Source organism: Ostrea edulis, chromosome 9 (genome assembly GCF_947568905.1).
Source record: "Ostrea edulis chromosome 9, xbOstEdul1.1, whole genome shotgun sequence".
NCBI classification, from domain to species: Eukaryota; Metazoa; Mollusca; class Bivalvia; order Ostreida; family Ostreidae; genus Ostrea; species Ostrea edulis.
The window spans coordinates 48,980,979-49,000,289 of record NC_079172.1 but is presented as its reverse complement, the minus strand read 5'-3'; the positions used below and the strand labels follow the sequence as shown (position 1 = coordinate 49,000,289).

The 19,311-nt window shown below is 36.2% G+C and overlaps 2 protein-coding genes across 2 annotated transcripts; one reads left to right on the top strand and one right to left on the bottom strand.

Moving 5' to 3' along the window:
• Positions 1 to 7,786: 7,786 nt before the first annotated feature.
• On the top strand, positions 7,787 to 10,074 carry LOC125676819 (ATP-dependent DNA helicase RecQ-like). The gene is made up of 3 exons (XM_048914660.2): positions 7,787 to 8,254; positions 8,412 to 8,571; positions 8,678 to 10,074. The coding sequence occupies exons 1-3, from the start codon at positions 7,942 to 7,944 to the stop codon at positions 9,624 to 9,626; spliced, it is 1,422 nt and encodes a 473-aa protein (XP_048770617.1). The 5' UTR covers positions 7,787 to 7,941; the 3' UTR covers positions 9,627 to 10,074.
• LOC125659159 (uncharacterized) lies at positions 10,075 to 19,159 on the bottom strand. The gene is made up of 7 exons (XM_048890747.2): positions 18,609 to 19,159; positions 18,052 to 18,277; positions 14,139 to 14,606; positions 13,282 to 13,755; positions 13,001 to 13,127; positions 12,719 to 12,849; positions 10,075 to 11,595 (listed from the first exon to the last, which is right to left on the bottom strand). Exons 1-7 carry the CDS (start codon positions 18,983 to 18,985, stop codon positions 10,417 to 10,419), a joined length of 2,982 nt encoding a protein of 993 aa, XP_048746704.2. The 5' UTR covers positions 18,986 to 19,159; the 3' UTR covers positions 10,075 to 10,416.
• Positions 19,160 to 19,311: the final 152 nt, after the last annotated feature.

The following is a 19,311-nucleotide window of genomic DNA, read 5'->3' as shown; positions in this document are numbered from 1 at the left end:
TCTTAATCATATCAATTAAACAAGAAGTACATCACCCTGTACATGGAATAATTTCATTGTTTGAAGTCAAATTTGATTTAAGGTGAAGACAATGATTTTTTTAAGATTTAAATTTGCAATAAACGGGATTCGCGAAATTACATGCATATTTTTGAGTGGGCAATCACTAAAATGTGCGCATAGAGAGGTTCAATTTCTGGTGTATTTCTTGAACACTCTGGTCATTGTTTTATCATAGCAAAAACAAGTTATCCTTTCTTACGAATTTGATATTTGTATTAATTATTCATTCAGAAAACAGGAGAACAACAAATAAATTTACGTAAACAAAAGGATTTTGTTCAGTACTCGTATTAAGATTAGATTTGTTATGAAGGAAAACTGGGAACGATATTGACGTCAATCAGCATGCTACTCCCTGTCTCGGTAGGGGATATATTTCAGAACAATTTTAGTGGGCGTTTGCATCATCATTGAAATGTAATCAAGGTTTTAGAAGTCGTTCTGGCGTTGGATAGTGGATAAAAGACGTCATGTGATTGTCGACTAGTCATTATGGATGATTTATGTAAAACATTTTGAAATATGAAAAATGTCTCTTATGATATGGACCTCGACAAAATAAAAGAATCATTATACCCACACTTTCTAAAGTTCGCGGTCCGTCCCTCGGTCGATCACACTTTCTTCTTCCTCAAACTCCTCTTTCCTTTAAAGCAATAAACAATTAGACTTTTGGATTATGATAGGTGGTGTCGTGAAGATGTACAATAAGATCTTAGAATTTCAATTTTGCTGTGGGTGAAAAACGGGGGTAAAAAAAACCCCGATATTTTTTCTTTTAAAAAAACCTCGTTCCCAGAACTGATATATTTTACGCAATAGCCAGATTATCTTCTGGACGATGATTGATGGTGTCATGTAGATGTGCAGTAAAGTTTCGGAATTCTCATTTTCACTCTGGGGGCAAAATGGGGTTCAACAAACGGCTTCTTTTCTTCTTTTTTTAAACCTGGTTCCCAGAACTCTTCTTAAAGTTTACGCAGTAGCAAAACCATCTTTTTCAAGATGAATGGTGGTGTCCCAATGTAAAACTTATACGGTACCAATTACAATTAGATCCTTTGATCCGCTCACGTATATCGCTACACAAAGCTCTAACGAAACGGCATACGGAGTTCACATCTAGTGACCTATTCTAATCAATCAGCGCATTGGCTATTACGCGATAAATCGACGGTGTATAGGAATGAGAGTACCAAACCCCCGTATGCGTAACCCGGACGGAGTTTACCCAAGATTGAGCGGAGGTATAAATGTCTAGGTGTTGCGTGATTGGCTAATATCAAGAGTGAAATTATTTGGAATTGAAAGAAATATTATAGAGGTTCAAATTAATTGTCAGGATGAAAAATTATCGCACAAAATCGAGAAATGACTGAGGAAATTACCATGGTAGGAATGTGCTTAAAATGAAGTGTGTAATTTACTGCAGATTGCTATGTGTTGTAAAAAAAGTACAAATATGGCCTATAAAAGGCTGTATATTTTTTGTCATTTTTTATCAACACTTGGAATGAACTTTGAAATTTTGCGGCCATTTGTTTAAAATCGATATAGTTAATTAGTGAGAGGGCCAAAGGTTAACATTGAGGTCTATGGGAAATGAATTGGTACTCTTTTCCCTATAGAGGCCTCATCAGGTAACTTTTCAATCCGGAAATAATGCTTATTTCACTTTATTTGAAACCAGAATCACGTTTTTAATACATTTTTATGAAAATTGGATCACACAAAAGCCAATGGGATTGAGATCACAAAATTTCAGTTTTTTGAGGTTCTATAACGATAAATTAGTATGGGGTTCTGAAAATATCCCAGTAAAGGGAGAGGGTAATACCAGAGAAGTACCAGGTGCCGCGCATAAAATACAGAGATGCCTCACCAGGTGTTAGTATCTTACATATCAACCATTTTTGTCATTAAAGGCTGTGTATCGGCCTGGAGATCCTGCTTTGTCTCGGAGGCAGATTTCTACGGAAGGGGGTGGGGTACAAGTTCTATCATATAATCTAATCTGCGGGAAACCAGGTAATAGCCATTTTATTTATTGGGTACCTATATAGTGTAAGTTTCATAATATAGTAAAAGTATGCAGAATTCTCCATTTACTACTTAATATAAGAGTATATTTCAGCAATTTTTGTGGAATTTTCAGGAAATTTGGGGTCATTCTCAAATTCCGGGTAGAATCCACCCGGATGAAGATATGAACAAACTTTTATCTTAAAATGATTGTATATTCCATAACAAACAAATCACATGCGATTTACAGATATAATATTTATTACAGTCGTCAGCTAGATGGCGAACTTGGGACAGGTGTCAGAATCATTCATTCCCTGTAACGGCACTGTCAGCAGACGGTACACTTGTTAAGGGGGTTCACAGTACCCTTCACGTTGAAGTTACAGAACTAAATTTTCATCCATATACACTTCAGTATGTAAAGTCTTTGAAAATAACAAATTTGCCTAATTTTTAGGTCGTTAACATTATGAGTATACGCACGTTATTCGAAACACTGAAATCTTACTAATAGCTGCCAAAGTATTCCGGTAATAACTATGTGCCAGACACGCCGAGGACACCTCAAAGAGTGTATGGTTTGACAAATATTTGTTGTTTGCGTTGATTTTCATTTGTTGTAAGGGAGACCGATAGTGAATGGAACTTCAAAATCAAGATGTTATAGAAATTAAAACTTGCAAAGGAAAAGGTTGATGTGATTCGACAGGTGATCAATTTACCGCAGCGCGCGGAGGGTAGGAAAAACTGTCATAGTCTTCATTATTCAGAACAGCTATTAACACATCTTTCTATTCCTCGTTTAAAGATTGAATCTTGCAATCGTTCAAAACTCATAACGTGCGCCAATATTCGGTCGCCATATTTGTTGTTTTTCCGAATTTTTTGTTTACCAAATGTAAATATTAAGAGTTTTCTGATCGGATGAACGTATCGATGAATATGCATGATTTAAAGGTCACTAGATTTGACCTCGGTATGCGATTTCGGTAGATCCTTGTGTAGCGATATACGTAAGCGGATCAAGGAATCTAACTTTAATTAGATTGGGTGGTATCCTGTAAATGTGCAATACGTTTTCCGAATTTTCATTTTCATCCTGCGGCCCAATTGGGGGTAAATGAAAAACAGCTTTATCCAACCAACCCCCCTCACGCCCCTGGATCCCAGAACTCCTTAGCACATTTTACGTAATAGCTAAATCATCTTTCGAAAGGTGGGAACCTATCAATGTGCAATAAGGTTTTCATTTTTCACCCTGGAGGCCAATTGGGAGTTGAAAACGACATTTTTCTATTTAAAAAAAAAAAAAAAAAGGATTTCCAGAACTCTTACAATGTATGCAGTGGCCAAATCATCTCAATATATGCAGTGGCCAAATCATCTCAATGTATGCAGTGGCCAAATCATCTTTGGGGAGATGATTGGTGGGGTCCTTTAGGTGTGCAATAAATTTTCGTGATTTTCTTTATCGCCTTAAGTGACAAATGGGTCGGAAAACGACGAACAAAAATCTGGTGCTCAGTGTATTATGTCGTGTGTATAAAGAATATATTTGTAGTAATAGTAGGGACTTTTTTAGAAACAAAAATCTTCCTTCCACAACTACATTTCAAATGAACAGTGTAAGGAGAAGTGTCAATTTTGGCCTATTTTCAGAAGTTGGCAATTTTATGTCCTAATACTATATAGGGTGTGTACTTTCTATATATAGTAATTATATCCATGTATTACGTATCGTTTTTGTGATATGAAGTAGCAAAGTTGGCATGTTTTGCGAGCGCAAGATCTTGGATCTGTGTCTGACGACGTTTTCTCAATTCTTATACAGAAAAAAAAAATTTCAATATACCTTGTTGATTAAAATGTTTGGATAATTTTTAAAAAGCTATTGACACACACACACAAAATTATTTTCAATAACATTATAGAAATATCATAATCAAACAATATTTACAATTAACGTGCATTGAATTGTGATACGAAGTAGCAAAGTTTTACGAGTGTAAGATTTAATGTTGCGTCTTCTATCTGTGTCCAATGACTTTTTTTTCCAATTCTTATACAGAAACAAAATAGTTCAGTATACCTTGTAAATTAAAATGTTTTGGATAATTTTTAAGAATTTGTTGATACACATACACTAAAATTCTTTTCAATAACATTATAGAAATATCATACTCAAAAACTATTTAAAAATAACGTGTATTTAAATCAATCATGACCATAGCCATCGAAACCCTTGTTTGAAAAGTTAGACTAAGCATGGTTAAATGTGAAGTAATTACGTGTATTCTATTGTACAAAACTTTTAATGGTATGAGCTCTAAATATCTACGATTTTTTTTTTCAAACACAAGATTCCTATTCCCTGCGTCCAGAATTAAATTATAATCTTTGTTTACCAAAACATCGAACAATTTTGTTCAAAAACGCTCTTCAATACTCAGGCGTACATGTATCTAATGAAGTACCATTAGATGTAGAATTATCACCGTGTCTTGTACTGTTTTTAGAAGAAATGTGGAAACATTTATAATCAGCCGTCGTTATTTTTAAATACATGTTTTATGTACAAGTGTATGTATGTGAAAATATATGGATGCATTTTCGTTTACCCCCCCCCCTCCCCCATCTTTTATTCCCTCATGCATTACATGCACCTATTCTATACCATGAATATGGTCTCCATACTTGTCTTAAATACCACTTTGTTATACATTGCATACAATTACGGAAGCTATCTTTATATGCTTATCTTTGGTTGTACGTATCGCTATGTGTATATTGTTTGTATTTCAGAAGGCGCTGGGGAGGAATAATGCCTTGTATTAATATAGGGCTACCTTCTCTTCATAAAGCATTATCATTATTATTATTACTAATATATTTTATCATTGTTCAAATTTTCATCAACGAAGTGTAAATAGAAAAGGTGCTTACAAGTTTTTATGGTCTCTGTTGTCAAAAATATAAGTGTAAATCATTTAAATATAAGAACATTTAAAACATTTTCTTTATCAAATCGCAAATAGCTACAGTATATATAGGTGATCTATAGCTTTTTGAATAAGAAATTTTAAAAAGAATGGAAAAGATATTCATCTCCAAAACCCAGTAGAGTACGTTCTGGTAAATCCGACAAAACTCATTTCCGTTTTAATCATTTGTTCCTACAATGAAAAGTAAGTAATAAGAAGAAGAAAAATGACTGACATATATTGAAAGATAAGGTTTTTCGAGCCTAAAATATGATTTTGTTACGCTGAAATTCGCCATGCTCTGCGAAATAAAAGGCAAGCTTAAAGTCGGGGAATTCCGGACAAGCATCGCGTAAATCGGAACACCAGTGATATAACAATTTGATTGATTGTATATTGTTTAACGTCCCTCTCGAGAATTTTTCCACTTACATGGAGACAACACCACTGCCGGTGAAGGGCTGCAAAATTTCGGCCTATGCTCGGCGCTTACGGCCTTTGAGCATAAAGGGTTCTTTATCGTGTCACACCTGCTGTGACGCGGGGCCTCAGTTTTTGCGGTCTCATCCGAAGGACCGCCCCATTTAGTCGCCTCTTACGACAAGCATGGAGTACTGAGGACCTATACTAACCCGGATCCCCACGGGATGCCTTTGAATAAATTCTGCTCCACAAGAATATATAAACAGGTCAGATAACAAAGGAGCATAATTCGTGTCCATGGGAATTCCAACAAACTGTTGGAAGACCTGATCACCAAAGACTACTGAAATATTGTCAATGAGGAACTCCTGCATATTTTTCTGTTTCATTCAACAAAATCATAGTATTCACCCGTTCATTTTTTTCACAGCTCCATGATCATCAATATATTTGATTGGTGTTGTCCTGTTTGATGAAATTCTCTACAGTACACCATCATAATGAAAAATACACAGGTTAACGACTTAGGTCTGTCGTGGCCGGGATTCGAACCCCGACCTTCCGCATGCGGGGCGAACGCTCTACCACCACACCGCCGCGGCGGTACGGTTTGCAAGCAGATATAATATCGGTAATGACATCTGGTTTTCCCATTGAAAATTCTTGAAATCTATTAAAACCGATCCTTCAGGTGTTGAAAGCAATGTTCCACGACCTGTCTTACACTGGGAAGCCTTCTACTGAACTGGTGTTGTTTAGCATTTAGCCGTTCAGTATCTCTAAATGGTGTTATAGGCTAACTGCAATGTGGGTATGCACTATTAGCAGTGATATAATACCCTTGTCCAATGATATTTCCTTGCTCGGCATGATCAAACGGTGAAGAGTTGCATAAAACACGGGTTTCATGTTTGCACCTGGATCAGCCTATCGTGATCACGCAGTACTACAATCAAACATAAGAAGATCTCCTTTAATATTAGATGTATAGATATCATATAAATTAACTTCATTAATTGACCACATTAACTGTTTATCTCTAAATACTTGCAGCTGGATGGAAATTTCCTGTTAAAATAATCCTTATTATCCTTGGGGCCGATGCTTGTCGTAGATGGGTCCCATTCAATGCTCATATTATTCCAAACTGCCCACTCTGTGCTGGAAATCTCTATAGCAAGTGTGGGATGTGTCGGGGATACTTAAAACTGTAAATTAAAGATACGGTAATGAATGTTGTCTTCATACGTTTCGACAGTATCGCATGTGTACAAAGGATCGTGCATTATCTATTAATAATACATATTATAAAGAATTACAAGGAAAGATGCTGTTGGGATGACAACAATTGAGAAGCTTTTTAAGAGTCAAAGTTCAAAACAAAAGAATGATATACGTGAATTTGAAAGTGTAGAACCCATGGCAAACAGTTAGTCAGCGAAGTCCGTGGACGAGGTGAGTCGGACACGGAAGAGGGAAATGTATCGGAACAACAACGTTTGTAGTGAGGATGAGGAAGGAGAAATGAATTTGTCAAATCAAGATTTACATCAACTTGTTGAATTGTTCAAAAACAAGAAAAACCAGAAAAAATGACTTGTAAACTTGGAAAAGAAAATTAAACAACAGTACTGATCTCACATGGTTTTTGCTTACTTTTTTTATTATTTCATATTTTTTCTAAATAATCATGAGTTTTTCTGGCCTTAATAAACTATGGAAAGAACCCCTAGAATGCAGGATTTTGCTCCATTTATCTCAAAATTTTCCGAGGGGGGGATATGAAATACATAATTTCAATCTCTGAATCCATTTCTGAAATGCGTCACGGTACGCTGATATAGGAAGACCTCTGAGGCACTGACTAATGGCTGAGCCAAGGGCTTGTCGGGACTTGTAACGACGACCAGATAAGAACTTTTTAAGTTTTGGAAAAAGAAGAAAGTCGCACGGGGCTAGATCTGGAGAGTATGGTGGGTGTGACAAAACGATAACCTTCTCCGGCTTCAAAAATTGCTTCACAAGCTCAGATGTATGTAATGGAGCATTATCACGAAGTAGACGAACATTCCTAAATCCTGACACAGGGTGTCGTTTATGATAATATTCTTGAGCTTTTTTAGTATAACATCTCGGTAATACCGACCAGTAACACTTTTCCCCTTCGGCGCCGGAATTTGTACGGCTATACCATCACATGAGAAAAATATTCTTTGTGCTTATGGTTCTTTTGGCAACTACAGGCCTTCTACCGTGTTTAGTTAGCCATATTTTCAATCTGATTAAAATAAGATCTTTGATCCGCTCCGTTATTGTTATGTCGCTACACAAAGATCTGAAGACATTCCGTGTGGGGTCACGTCGGTGTCAACTTTGGTAACCTGGGGTCGACCAATGAAATGCTTCTGCTTCAACCAATCGCGGGCTATTCTTACAAAATGCATTCGGTATGAAAGGAAAAATGGCCGACATTAAAGTAATCGATGCAGCTTTAGAGAAAATTTTACCACGTTTCGGTGTTAGTGCTTTAAAGAAAGAACAACGGAGCATATTGGATGCCATGATTGAAGGCAAAGACTGTATGGCCATTTTGCCAACTGGTTTTGGCAAATCGCTGCCTTTTCAAGTCTACATTCCACTTATGCGCGAGATGAACCCCGGATTTAGTGCTGTGATATTAGTCTGCTGTCCTTTAGTTGCACTAATGCAGGACCAGGTGAAGAAAATATCAGCTGTGCCGGGTATATCGGCAGCGTACAAAGGTAAAGGGCTTTATGTAATCCATGATACCGGTTTTGTTCACTGATGTGCTGAGTGTCGGATCGACAAATATTTGCACGGGGTGTCGACATAATCTGAGCAAACTTTGGTATATAGTATTATAATAAATAGGATATTCTTTAAAAAATATTTTTACAGGTTTAAGTGAAGAAAGTGACAGGCAGATACTCAGTGGGGAAATAGATGTCATCTATGCATCTCCAGAATCTTTGATAAGTAATGCAGTTTGGAGAGAAGATATGAAGAAATTGAATGTACAAAACATAGTCATTGATGAATTTCATACGATTGCAACATGGTAAATTTTTCATTTACTTATTGTAAATATATCATTATTCCAACAAACTATTCCTCATGTTTTTATCACAACCACTGACCTGGTTATTGTTTATTTTTTTATGTAGGGGTGAAGACCGAATGGGTTTAAAGAAACAAGCATTTAGGAAGTGGTTTTCGCATGTGGGAGAATTAAGATCTTTATTTCCAAAAGCCAGTGTTATCGCACTAAGTGCAACATCTACAGTAAAAATTCAGAAAAGAGTTTCAAAACAGTTGTCTTTTGGACCAAACACAGTAGAAATTGTTATGTCTCCAAATAAAGCTAACATAAAATACTCAATATCCAAAGTATCCAGTGATCTTGAAATGGCAATGTCCTGGCTTGTGGATGGAATTCAACATTTGCAGAGTGACTTTCCCAAAACATTATTGTACTGTTCTAGCATTAATGATGTTTCTAAACTTTACACTTATCTCATTAAGGAGTTGGATGGCACAAGTCCTCTTATTGAAATGTTTCACTCAGAAACACCCATTGGCAAAAAAACTGAAATTGTCAATTGCTTAAATGACCAGAATAACACTTCAAAAATCAGATTAGTGATTTGTACTACTGCATTAGGGATGGGTATTGATGTGTCCCATTGCAACAGTGTAATTCTGTTCGGAATACCCGAAAATATTGTAGACTTAGTGCAAGAAATAGGGCGCATTGGAAGAGATGGGGAGTCATCAATTGCCCTTATTTTGTTTAACGCTTATCATCTGCGTAGACTTGACAAATCCATGAAAGATATCCTACGTTCACCTACTTGTAGACGAATAAACATTATGAAACAATTTTTGAGTGAATCCAATTTAAGTGAACTTGAACAGGACGTTAAAAAGCATACATGCTGCGATGTGTGCCACAAACTTTGTAGTTGTGGCAATTGTGAATATCTTTCCTTGGAGAGACTTTTTGAACAGAGTGTCATTTCCAACTCAGACAGTAATGAGGCTGAAGATTCTTTTGGAAGTTCAGATAATGACTTCTTAGATGGCACACTCGACTTAAATTCATGTTATGCCTGACTTTTCAATGACTTCTCGTAAAAAACTGATGGGGGTGGGGGAATAAAAAACCCATCAAAATTAATAGTATTGCTTTTCCTTTCCAGTGGTCAAGGTAAAATTTGTTCTATTACATGCTTGAAAGGGGCGAGATATAAAAGGTCATGTCGGATGAAAAGCTATATTCAAAGGGGAGGCTCTGTTTTCAGGATCTATGAGAAAGATTGAACATGTTCAGTCTGTCATTAGAGTTGTACTAAGTAGGTTAATTGCTTTTTAATTCATTGTACCTATGCTTAAGAATTGAGTTAAATCATTATTTTTAAAGGGTTGTAATGTCTTGAAGAAAAGTACTAGGTATTTGATTGGGGTGGGGGTGTATGTGTCAGACATTGAACTTTTAATCTCGCCCTTAATCTTTAAAATGTTTCTTCGATCGACATGCCAATAAATTTAAGTGAATAACTAGTGTCACTGTATGTATTTGTTTTATTCAAGCTCAAGACATGCAAGAATTGTACATGTTTATTACTGTCAAATGGATGGTGAAAGAAAATGGTTTTTGAACATCTGCCTCAAGATCAAGTCAGTCATCAAATTCAATATCAATTTCAATGTAAGACCTTACAAACCAGGGTCCTATTTTTTGACTTGTTTTGGCACAATACTACACAATGAGAGTAATATATACAATGTATATAAGGCCAAGTATCAAGACATAAACTTGCTTGAAATTCTTAAAACTTCGATATTATGCAGATATTTATGACATGCACGCCCTTGTAGTTTCTGCGTAGAAAAGCTGGCAAAATCAAATGTGCAAATTCCGGAGTCGACAAAATGGCAAAGTTGGTTTGTGCCTATGAATCATAATTGGAAGTTTGGTAAATGCGTTGTCGAATGGATTTCTATCAATGACAAATTTTTTGCAGTGAAGTTTCCTATTTGGGTCATACACAAGAATATCATTTTGCATTAAATCCTGTAAAACTTTTTTCACATCACTCTGGTACGAAGGTAGATGATGAAAGCCCTTCTTTTGACGAACATTTGCAATTTCATCGAGATGTTTTACAAAATTGACTAAATGTGGGTATTCCTTAGAATGGAGAATGATGCTATCCTTCGTCTGATTGCCAGTACAAGCTACTTTGCTGTCACGGTTCACCATTTCAAGGTATTCATCAAGGGCAATGTTGTTATTTTGTCCACCTTGAATATTGACAAATCTGTTTGCAACTAGCCGTTGTCTTTGATCTTCTGGGAGTACACCACTATTTGATGTTAAGGCTGTGAGCTGAACAGATCCTATCAGGTATTTGACTTTGTTCGTCTTGTTATATAGAGGCAGTTCATACTTAGCTGACCTGACTGCCCGCTCTCCATCTCCCATATCTACAGCTGTGTCCAAGTTTTTGTGAAGAATGACAAGCTTGAATACCATTACCAAGTAATCCTGGAGCTGATCTCTTTTCTTCTCTTTCAATTTTGACTGTTTTGGAGGGATTTGAACATCATGCTTCTTTTGTTCATGGGATTGGAGTGAGCCAACACATGCATAGGTCGCTTCACAAAAGTGACACTTCAAACGTTCATTTTCAAGCATTCTCGAAAGCCAGTAGTTCTCTGAGTGCTGTGGATCATCTAACACATCCCTTAATTCTTTACAAATGTCATTCTCATTTTCAAAGAACCATGTCTGCAAGATTTCACTGCACACCAAGTTTAACCATTCTACTTTAGCATTGTCTGACAATTCCTGGAATTCCTCTGGAAATGGGAGGTTAGAATCAACATCCGTCATGTCAAAATGATGAAGGAGAAAGAGCTGACAAATAGCATCAAACACGGTGTAGCACAGGAGCTTATATGGGCGATATGAGTTCTTAACTTCACCCTTCACACCTCTATGATTCAGCAGATTCCTGTAGTAATAGAGAGTCCCAGCATCTTGTCCACTATCTGTGCTGAAAGTCATCTTGGCTATGGCCTATAACATATATAAGATGGATTAAGTATCTAATGAATCAAGTTAATAAAATGGGAGGTATATGTCAGCAATATATACAAAAAGTACATTATGTATACAATGATGATTAATCATTTTGAATCTTGATTAAGGTGTACACATACCAATACCCACATCCATAGAGAAACAAACTTGTAAGAGGTTAAGAAAGATATAAGTGCCTGATTTCAAAATATGTTGTCTAATTTTTTTTTTAATATGCAATTTACTCGGCATCCTGAAATTATTTCATCTCGTGGGCAATGAAATCTAGAAAAGACATTTCTTGTTCTGAATATCTAAGCTAAATTCTATCATTCAGCAACAGTTTAAAACAACATGTGTTCTTAAAACTTCAATGTCTAAAAAGCGAGTACACTTATGAAAGTCTTTACATAATCTATATATTTATTAACATTGAGCGATATGACTAATTTGGACCCATCCTAGAGTCAAAACCCTGGGGTTGCAAAATTCACCATTTTTTGTACATCCTTTTCTGCTATTCCTAAATATGCATTTAAACTTTATACGGTATCAGTAAACTGAAAGAAGTCCTTCAAATCATTATAATAATTTTGGCATCACCTTGAAACGAAACTCTTACTCCCTAGGATCATGAAATTTACAATTTTGGTGAAGGACTACTTGCTCATTCTAAATATCCATTTAGTTTCAATTTAGTACCAATAGCATTAAAGCGGATATCATTTATAAGTTTTGCACATATACACTATACATACCAAGTTTGACCCCACCCTGGACTCAGAACCTCTACCCCAGGGATCCAGAAAATTACAATTTTGGTAGAGGCCTTCCTGCTTTATATCACTATGCATTTAGTTTCATTTCTTAAAATATGCAAGTGTAAAGAGAAGATTTTTGAAAATTAGTCAACTTTTGCCCCGCCCCTAAGGCCCCAGGAGTCCTTAAATTTACAATTTATGTCCCCATTGTCCTAAAGATGCTTCATACCAAATTTAAAAAGAATTGGAACAGTAGTTATCAGGAAGAACTTTAAAATGTTCAATTGTTAATGCATGACAAACGACGACAAACGACAACCAATTGCAATAAATAATAAAAATTGAATTTTAACAAGTACCTCTAAGAAATTCATCAATCTATGAAAATCTTCTATTTTGGAAATAAACCCTTCCAATTTCTCTTTTGGTGTTGCAGCATTCTTCATTGCATTTTGAGCTGATTGGACTCTTTCGTCAGTTAGTCTGTCTCCTATAATACATGCATTAATGGTTAAAACAGCATTTAATGTGTATTAGATAAGGTTCAATACCCTTTTGTCACAAAATAAAATTGTTTGAATTTGTAAAAATATTTAATCATTATCCATTACAATAATGTAAGTAAGTGATTAAAAACATACCCCCAAAAAACACAGGCTCAACAATTTCCCCATTCTTTTGTGGTATGAAGTCATTGGATAGCTTCTTCAAAAGAGCAATGAGTTCTTGGGTCTTGTTTTCATTACAGTCATATAATCCAAGTGGATACTGAAACACAAATGTATAAAAATGGTTACATGGGTATTCATATTATTCAATAAGTCAATCAGTGGAATTCTTTAAAAACATGCATATAATTAAATTAATGGTGAAATATATTCATGAATTTACAATTTCAGTACTGTAGAATGTAAATATTTACTTGGAATGTCTTAAGTCCAGAGTAATGACTGTAAGGATGATCCAAATGCTTTGGATAAATAGTGTTAAACACTCTATGCAGCTGAGGATTATGCTCAATGATGGAGGTTGCAAATAAGAATGTCAGTTCTTTCATCAGTTGTTTTTGATCAGCAATGGATGGTAGAAATTCACAAGCTTGTGTCATCTCTCTTTCCTCTTTAGGAAGCTCCGGTAAAGGTGGGACTCTATCTTGAACCGCAATAACATTGAAGAGATGGAGTGACAGGGTTCCTCGGTCTGATGTCCTGTATGATGGTAATATATTCTTGTCCCAATTGTCCCCCACTAATTGGTATTTCACATTCCCACTATCAGCCCATGAATCACGTAATTCTTTGACTTTCACATCTATCAATTCTTTCCAGGATTCTAACTTCCTGTGGATGGTCTTGGGATGGACACTCAATCCAATGTTTGATAGTCGTTCAATGTCCTGTAAAACAATATACACATGTATCATTTCACCTGAGTAGCATGACTTTAACAGCAGTACAATAATGTTTTACACTAGGTCAGAATGGAACAAATTGCTGTTCCTGAGAATATTTTGAAACCTTAACGATGTGAACCCCTATTATCCTGACCATTGAAGAAAGTTGTACCAAGTTTGGTTGAAATTGGCCCAGTAGTTCTGTATAGCTCAAAATGAAAAAAGTTCTCAGACTGATAGACAACAGATAACAGGCGATCAGAAAAGCTTAACTGATCCTCTGACTTTTGTGAGCTAAAAATCATCGAGTACTGGGAATTTGTTTTGCATCTCCACCCGAATATCTAGTATACATATAACATTGTTTATATCCTAAGTAAGCATACCCTTTGAATGCATCCACCATGAGTTAACACAAGTGCAGTCATGTACTGGAAAAAGGACATTTCCTGGTTTCTTCCATGCAATGCAATAGCGGCAGATACCATAATGTGGATGAATCCCTTGCTTTCACTGGACAGCTCCTTATCACTAACTACTGCTGATAGTAATGTAAGAATTGTAGGGCACCTCCTTCGCAGTTCCTCTTTCATTTGCTCCCACTTAAATTGGAAGAAGTCTTTAAAGTTTTTACTCTGAAGAATGGATCCTGACCCCCTCTTACAAAGAGTCTGTGCTTCTTTCATAACTACTCTTGACACTCCATTTGTAACAACTTCTGGGTTAGATGAACAGAGGTGATTTACAATGGTCTGTTCAACATTGCTCCTGCCGACTATTGTTTTGCAAATACTTTTGTGAAGTTCAGAAGTTATGAGGGCTGTCTTTTTTCCACTTGGATAATGCACATATACCTTTAATATAAATATATAACAGAAATTAACTTTAATGGTAGCAGGAAATTAACCATATTAACAGCTGAGAACTTAATATTTACAAGAACAAGAGGCCCAGGGGCCTTATAGGTCACCTGAGTATCATGTAACAACCTTCCAATGTTTGAATTAGGTTTGTGTTTAAATATAAGAATTTTACTTTTGGATGGAAGAAACATTGAATAGCTATGTGGTCAGCCCCGCCTTTGCACCAGAACCCCTGATCCAGGGGCCATAAATTTCAGTTTTGAAAGAAGCATCCTTGATCATCATTATCATACTATTAGTTTGTCTACTTAATACCCAGCAGCAGAGGAGAAGGTTTTCAAAGAAATAAAATGCATTTTCACTATATGATCAATAGGGCCCCACCCTAATACCAGAACCCCTGACCCAGTGCGCTTGACCTTTGACCTTTTGACCCCAAAATCGATAGGGATCATCTTCATCCCATTAGTAGTCCATATATATGATATGGTGACTGTAGGTGGAAAGGATAACGCTTTAGAGCCCGGAAACCATATTGCTACTTCAATGTCCAGTGCGCTTGACCTTTGACCTTTTGACCCAAAAATCGATATTGAACATCTTCATCCTATGGGTAGTCCATATGTATGATATGGTGACTGTAGGTGGAAAGGATAACACTTTAGAGCCCGGAAACCCTATTGCTACTTCGATGTCCAGTTTGCTTGACCTTTGACCTTTTGACCCCAAAATCGATAGGGAACATCTTCATCCCATGGGTAGTCCATATATATGATATGGTGACGGTAGGTGGAAAGGATAATGCTTTAGATCCCGGAAACCATTGCATCTACAGACGGACGGACAACTCGATTCCAGTATACCCCCCCCCCCCCCCCCACAACTTGTTGCGGGGGGTATAAAGAGGCATCCTTGCTCATCATTACCATGCTATTAGTTTGTCTACTTATTACCCAGAGACAGAGAAGATTTTCAAAGAATTTCTATATTTTCACTATATGACCAATAGAGTCCCACCCTAACACAAGAACCCCTGCCCCAGGGGCCATGAATTTCACAATTTTGGTAGAGGGCTCAACGCTCATTATAATTATGCCCACAGTTTGGCTTCTTGATGTCCAGGAGTAAAGAAGAAGATTTTTTAAAATTACACTCATTTTGATGGTTTTTGCCCCCACCCCTCAGGCCCCAGGGGGGCAGGGACCACGAATTTCACAATTTTTGTTCCCCTTCACCCACAGATGCTATATGCCAAAATTGGTTGAAATTGGTTCAGGAGTTTCAGAGAAGAAGCTGAAAATGTTCAAATGTTAACGCACGACGAACGACGACGGACAAAAACAGATAGCAATAGGTCACCTGAATGAATTCAGGTGACCTAAAAATGTCATAATTTGCTTATATATATAAAATCTATCAACATGATCAATATTTACATGTTTTATATCAGTTTAATATGGACAATAATCAAGTTTAGACAAATACTGAATACATACTGAAGGTCATTCAACGGTGTTGATATCTGTCAACAAAGCAAAAAATAAAATAAAGAACAAAACTATAAAGTCATGCAAAATAAAACAAAAATTTAAGCGAGAGACCCACAGGCTTTAACGGTCACATGAGTACTAACGCCCATACATTGAAAAAGATTTAATACATTTTCGCTAGAGAGGCTCAGAGCTACATTGCTCTACCCAAGGGCTTAAACTCGTAACCCAGGGCCAATGATTTTCACAATATGGGTAGCGATCTTCATGGACATCATAGCCATGCATTTATTTTTTCTCACACTTCTGACTAAAGAAAAAGATTCTCTAAGATTTAATATATCTTTACAGTACTATATGGCCATATTGACCCCACCTAGGAGACTGAACCCCTTTCATACCAAAGGGCCATGAATTCCACAATTTTGGTAAATGGCTTCAAGGACATCTTACCTATAGATGCATTTGGTTTTTCTGTGTGGGAGGAAATAAGTTTTGGCACAACCCATGAGGCCTTGGAGAAGCTAAGATAATAAATTTATCAGTTTACATTCCTCTTACCCTAAAGAAACTTCATACCAAAAATGGCAACAAATCAATTTGCCTAGTGGTTTTCAAGAAAAAATTTAAAATGTAAAATGTTTAACGGACAACGACAATAGTCCACCTAAGTCACTTGGACATCTGATTTACTAGCCTAATTATTGAGGAATTCTGACAAGTATTCAAATTAACAAGCCCCAATGGTGCATGCTTGTGACAAACCACTAGACCAAATACATACTATACAGACCCCAGATCATCCGAACATCAATTCTTTTGAGCCTTAATTGTAACTATTTCTGAATTATCTCATTTTCAGATTTTAAGTCTGACTTGAAGATAAACATTAATCTTTCTAAAGACAAATTCAATTAATAAATATGGCATACCTGTGCCAATGTAACATGCAAAACATAATGTATTAGAAATAACAATCAACAGTTCAACTGGTCAGTTTAATCAAATCACTGATTCTTTAACATTATCATGATTATCATAAATAGCTAGATCAGTGATGCAAAAAATATCTGACCAGCTTAGGCTTAAAATAAAAACTAAAGTGTTTCCGCTAACCTGATCGACCTAATGAATGATACTTCCTACCTGGTACAGTTAACAAATTGTTTAAGAGATTATTGAATATACATTGTTTTGGAGCTAATACTTATTACAGATGATCATGTAATTAATATATTTATTACAGCTTACCAAGTTGCAACAATAGTGAAAATTAAGTCCCTTGTGTTCATAATGTTAACCTGCAAGGAGTTGTTGATCACATTGTTTCTTTGAGTATGCAAAAACAATTTTAATTTGTTTTCAAAGATATTCACTGATTCTTAAGTCCCAATCACCTAACTACCTACCCTTATTTTGTCTTAGATGTTAGCAGAAACACAACAATTATTATTCTTAGCCTTATTTTGTAACATTATGGTCAAGCTCAACCTTTTCACTACACTGTACCTCAACTTCTCCATTTTTATAAACATTTTCATGTTTATCAGTTATTTTCTCCTAAAATGTATTCAAAGATATTCAGTTACTTGTGGTCTGCAATTTATGAAGTTATGTGTGTTCAAAGTTTTTGAAAACTTTTATCAACTAGCAGGGGTAATTCATAATCTTTTCAGCAGTAGTAGGAATGAAGGCAGCAGGTGGCAACAGAATTATGATTAATATAGCATACAAGTGTTTCAGCCACATTCATGTACATATGATTGTAATCATAATTGTTGATATATCCTATACCTTACACTCACTAAGCGTAATCAACAATAAATTGGAGACGACCAAAGAACTTAATACTAATCTGATTGGCATGTCAAATTGTATTAATCCTTTGCATTATACACCAGCACACTGCCTTTGCATAGAAATCGAGTGCAATATCCAGTCGTTACCTGTTTCAAAAAGTCCCCACCAAGAGAGCGCCGTGCTTTGTTCACAATTACATTAGCGCTGGCAGGCTGGAGTTGTACCAGCTTCACGGGCATTACCCTTCTGATAGGTACTAACAGTGGATCATCTGGTCGAACCCTCTTCACATCTGTATTTTCTTTAAATGGGCTCCTTATTTCTCTCTTTTCTATGAATCTTTTAGAGGGGGAAGGCACACAAACATTAAACCTATATGAGATTGAAGGTAAATCATAAGATCAAGATTTTTTTTTATTATTAAAGCCACACATATTGAAACAAATGAAATATCTTTATGGCAATAATATGTTGAACAAAATCTGCATGAAAGTGATTCCCCCCTTCAACACACACACTTACTTAAGACTTTGATACTTATTGATTTAAAATCGATTAAATATGCAGTTATAAACGTATATGAACCTAGTGAGTTGTATTCTATCAACGAGTTTGGCTTGCCATTTTGAAGTTGGGGGAAAAAAGGTCACGGGGGTATTTATCGACTTTCTAAAGTGAGCAGGGTTATTTAAATGTGACTGACCTTTGCAGTGTGAGTTGAACAGATGCTTTAAAAGATTCCCTCATAGTTGCTGCTTCCTTTTCCAGTTTTAATACTCTTTCGGTACTTCTGAAACACTTCTGACACACACCTGTGTCAGTTGGATATACCACACTATCCGAAATTCCGCACACATCTTTCAAAACTTTCATTCGGTCCGTGGAAAGTCGGAGTTTTTTGTCCAGGTATTTGTTGATTTTAATGTTGCCATCAGTGTCAACAGATTTGCTCACAAATGAAAACCCACAGATAAGGCAAATGTTCCCCAGAGGATAGACTTTTCGTGGGGTAGTCCGAGTACTCCCATGTGTTCCAACTGGCGCTGCCATGTTTTTTTTTTCATTCGGAAGTTTAAACATTCGGAACTTTTCGAGGCTTACCGTTATTTACTTTTACATCCAAAGATGTAAGCAGTGACGATTTGATTGGCCAAACCAAAGTTGACACCGACGTGACCCCACACGGGATGTCTTCAGATCTTTGTGTAGCGACATAACAATAACGGAGCGGATCAAAGATCTTATTTTAATCAGATTGGCCATATTTTGTTTCCAATTTTTTTTACTGGTTCGAAATAGTGACCCCATGTGTCGTCACCAGCAACAATGTTTGCAAATTGTCTTTGATTGAATTTGGGAAATATTTTGAGCAATCACTTAGCGGTTTGTACTCGTACCCGTTTTTG

What these genes read in the sequence shown, in the direction of transcription:
- LOC125676819 (XM_048914660.2), top strand. Translation starts at nt 7,942, where the DNA reads ATGAAAGGAAAAATGGCCGACATTAAAGTAATCGATGCAGCTTTAGAG. An exon ending in TATATCGGCAGCGTACAAAG is followed by an intron (nt 8,255 to 8,411) that starts GTAAAGGGCTTT and finishes ATATTTTTACAG; the next exon opens with GTTTAAGTGAAGAAAGTGAC. An exon ending in TTTCATACGATTGCAACATG is followed by an intron (nt 8,572 to 8,677) that starts GTAAATTTTTCA and finishes TTTTTTATGTAG; the next exon opens with GGGTGAAGACCGAATGGGTT.
- LOC125659159 (XM_048890747.2), bottom strand. Translation starts at nt 18,985, where the DNA reads ATGTTTAAACTTCCGAATGAAAAAAAAAACATGGCAGCGCCAGTTGGA. An exon ending in CTGGACTTAAGACATTCCAA is followed by an intron (nt 13,128 to 13,281) that starts GTAAATATTTAC and finishes TTTGTGTTTCAG; the next exon opens with TATCCACTTGGATTATATGA. An exon ending in TGAGCCTGTGTTTTTTGGGG is followed by an intron (nt 12,850 to 13,000) that starts GTATGTTTTTAA and finishes CATGTATTATAG; the next exon opens with GAGACAGACTAACTGACGAA.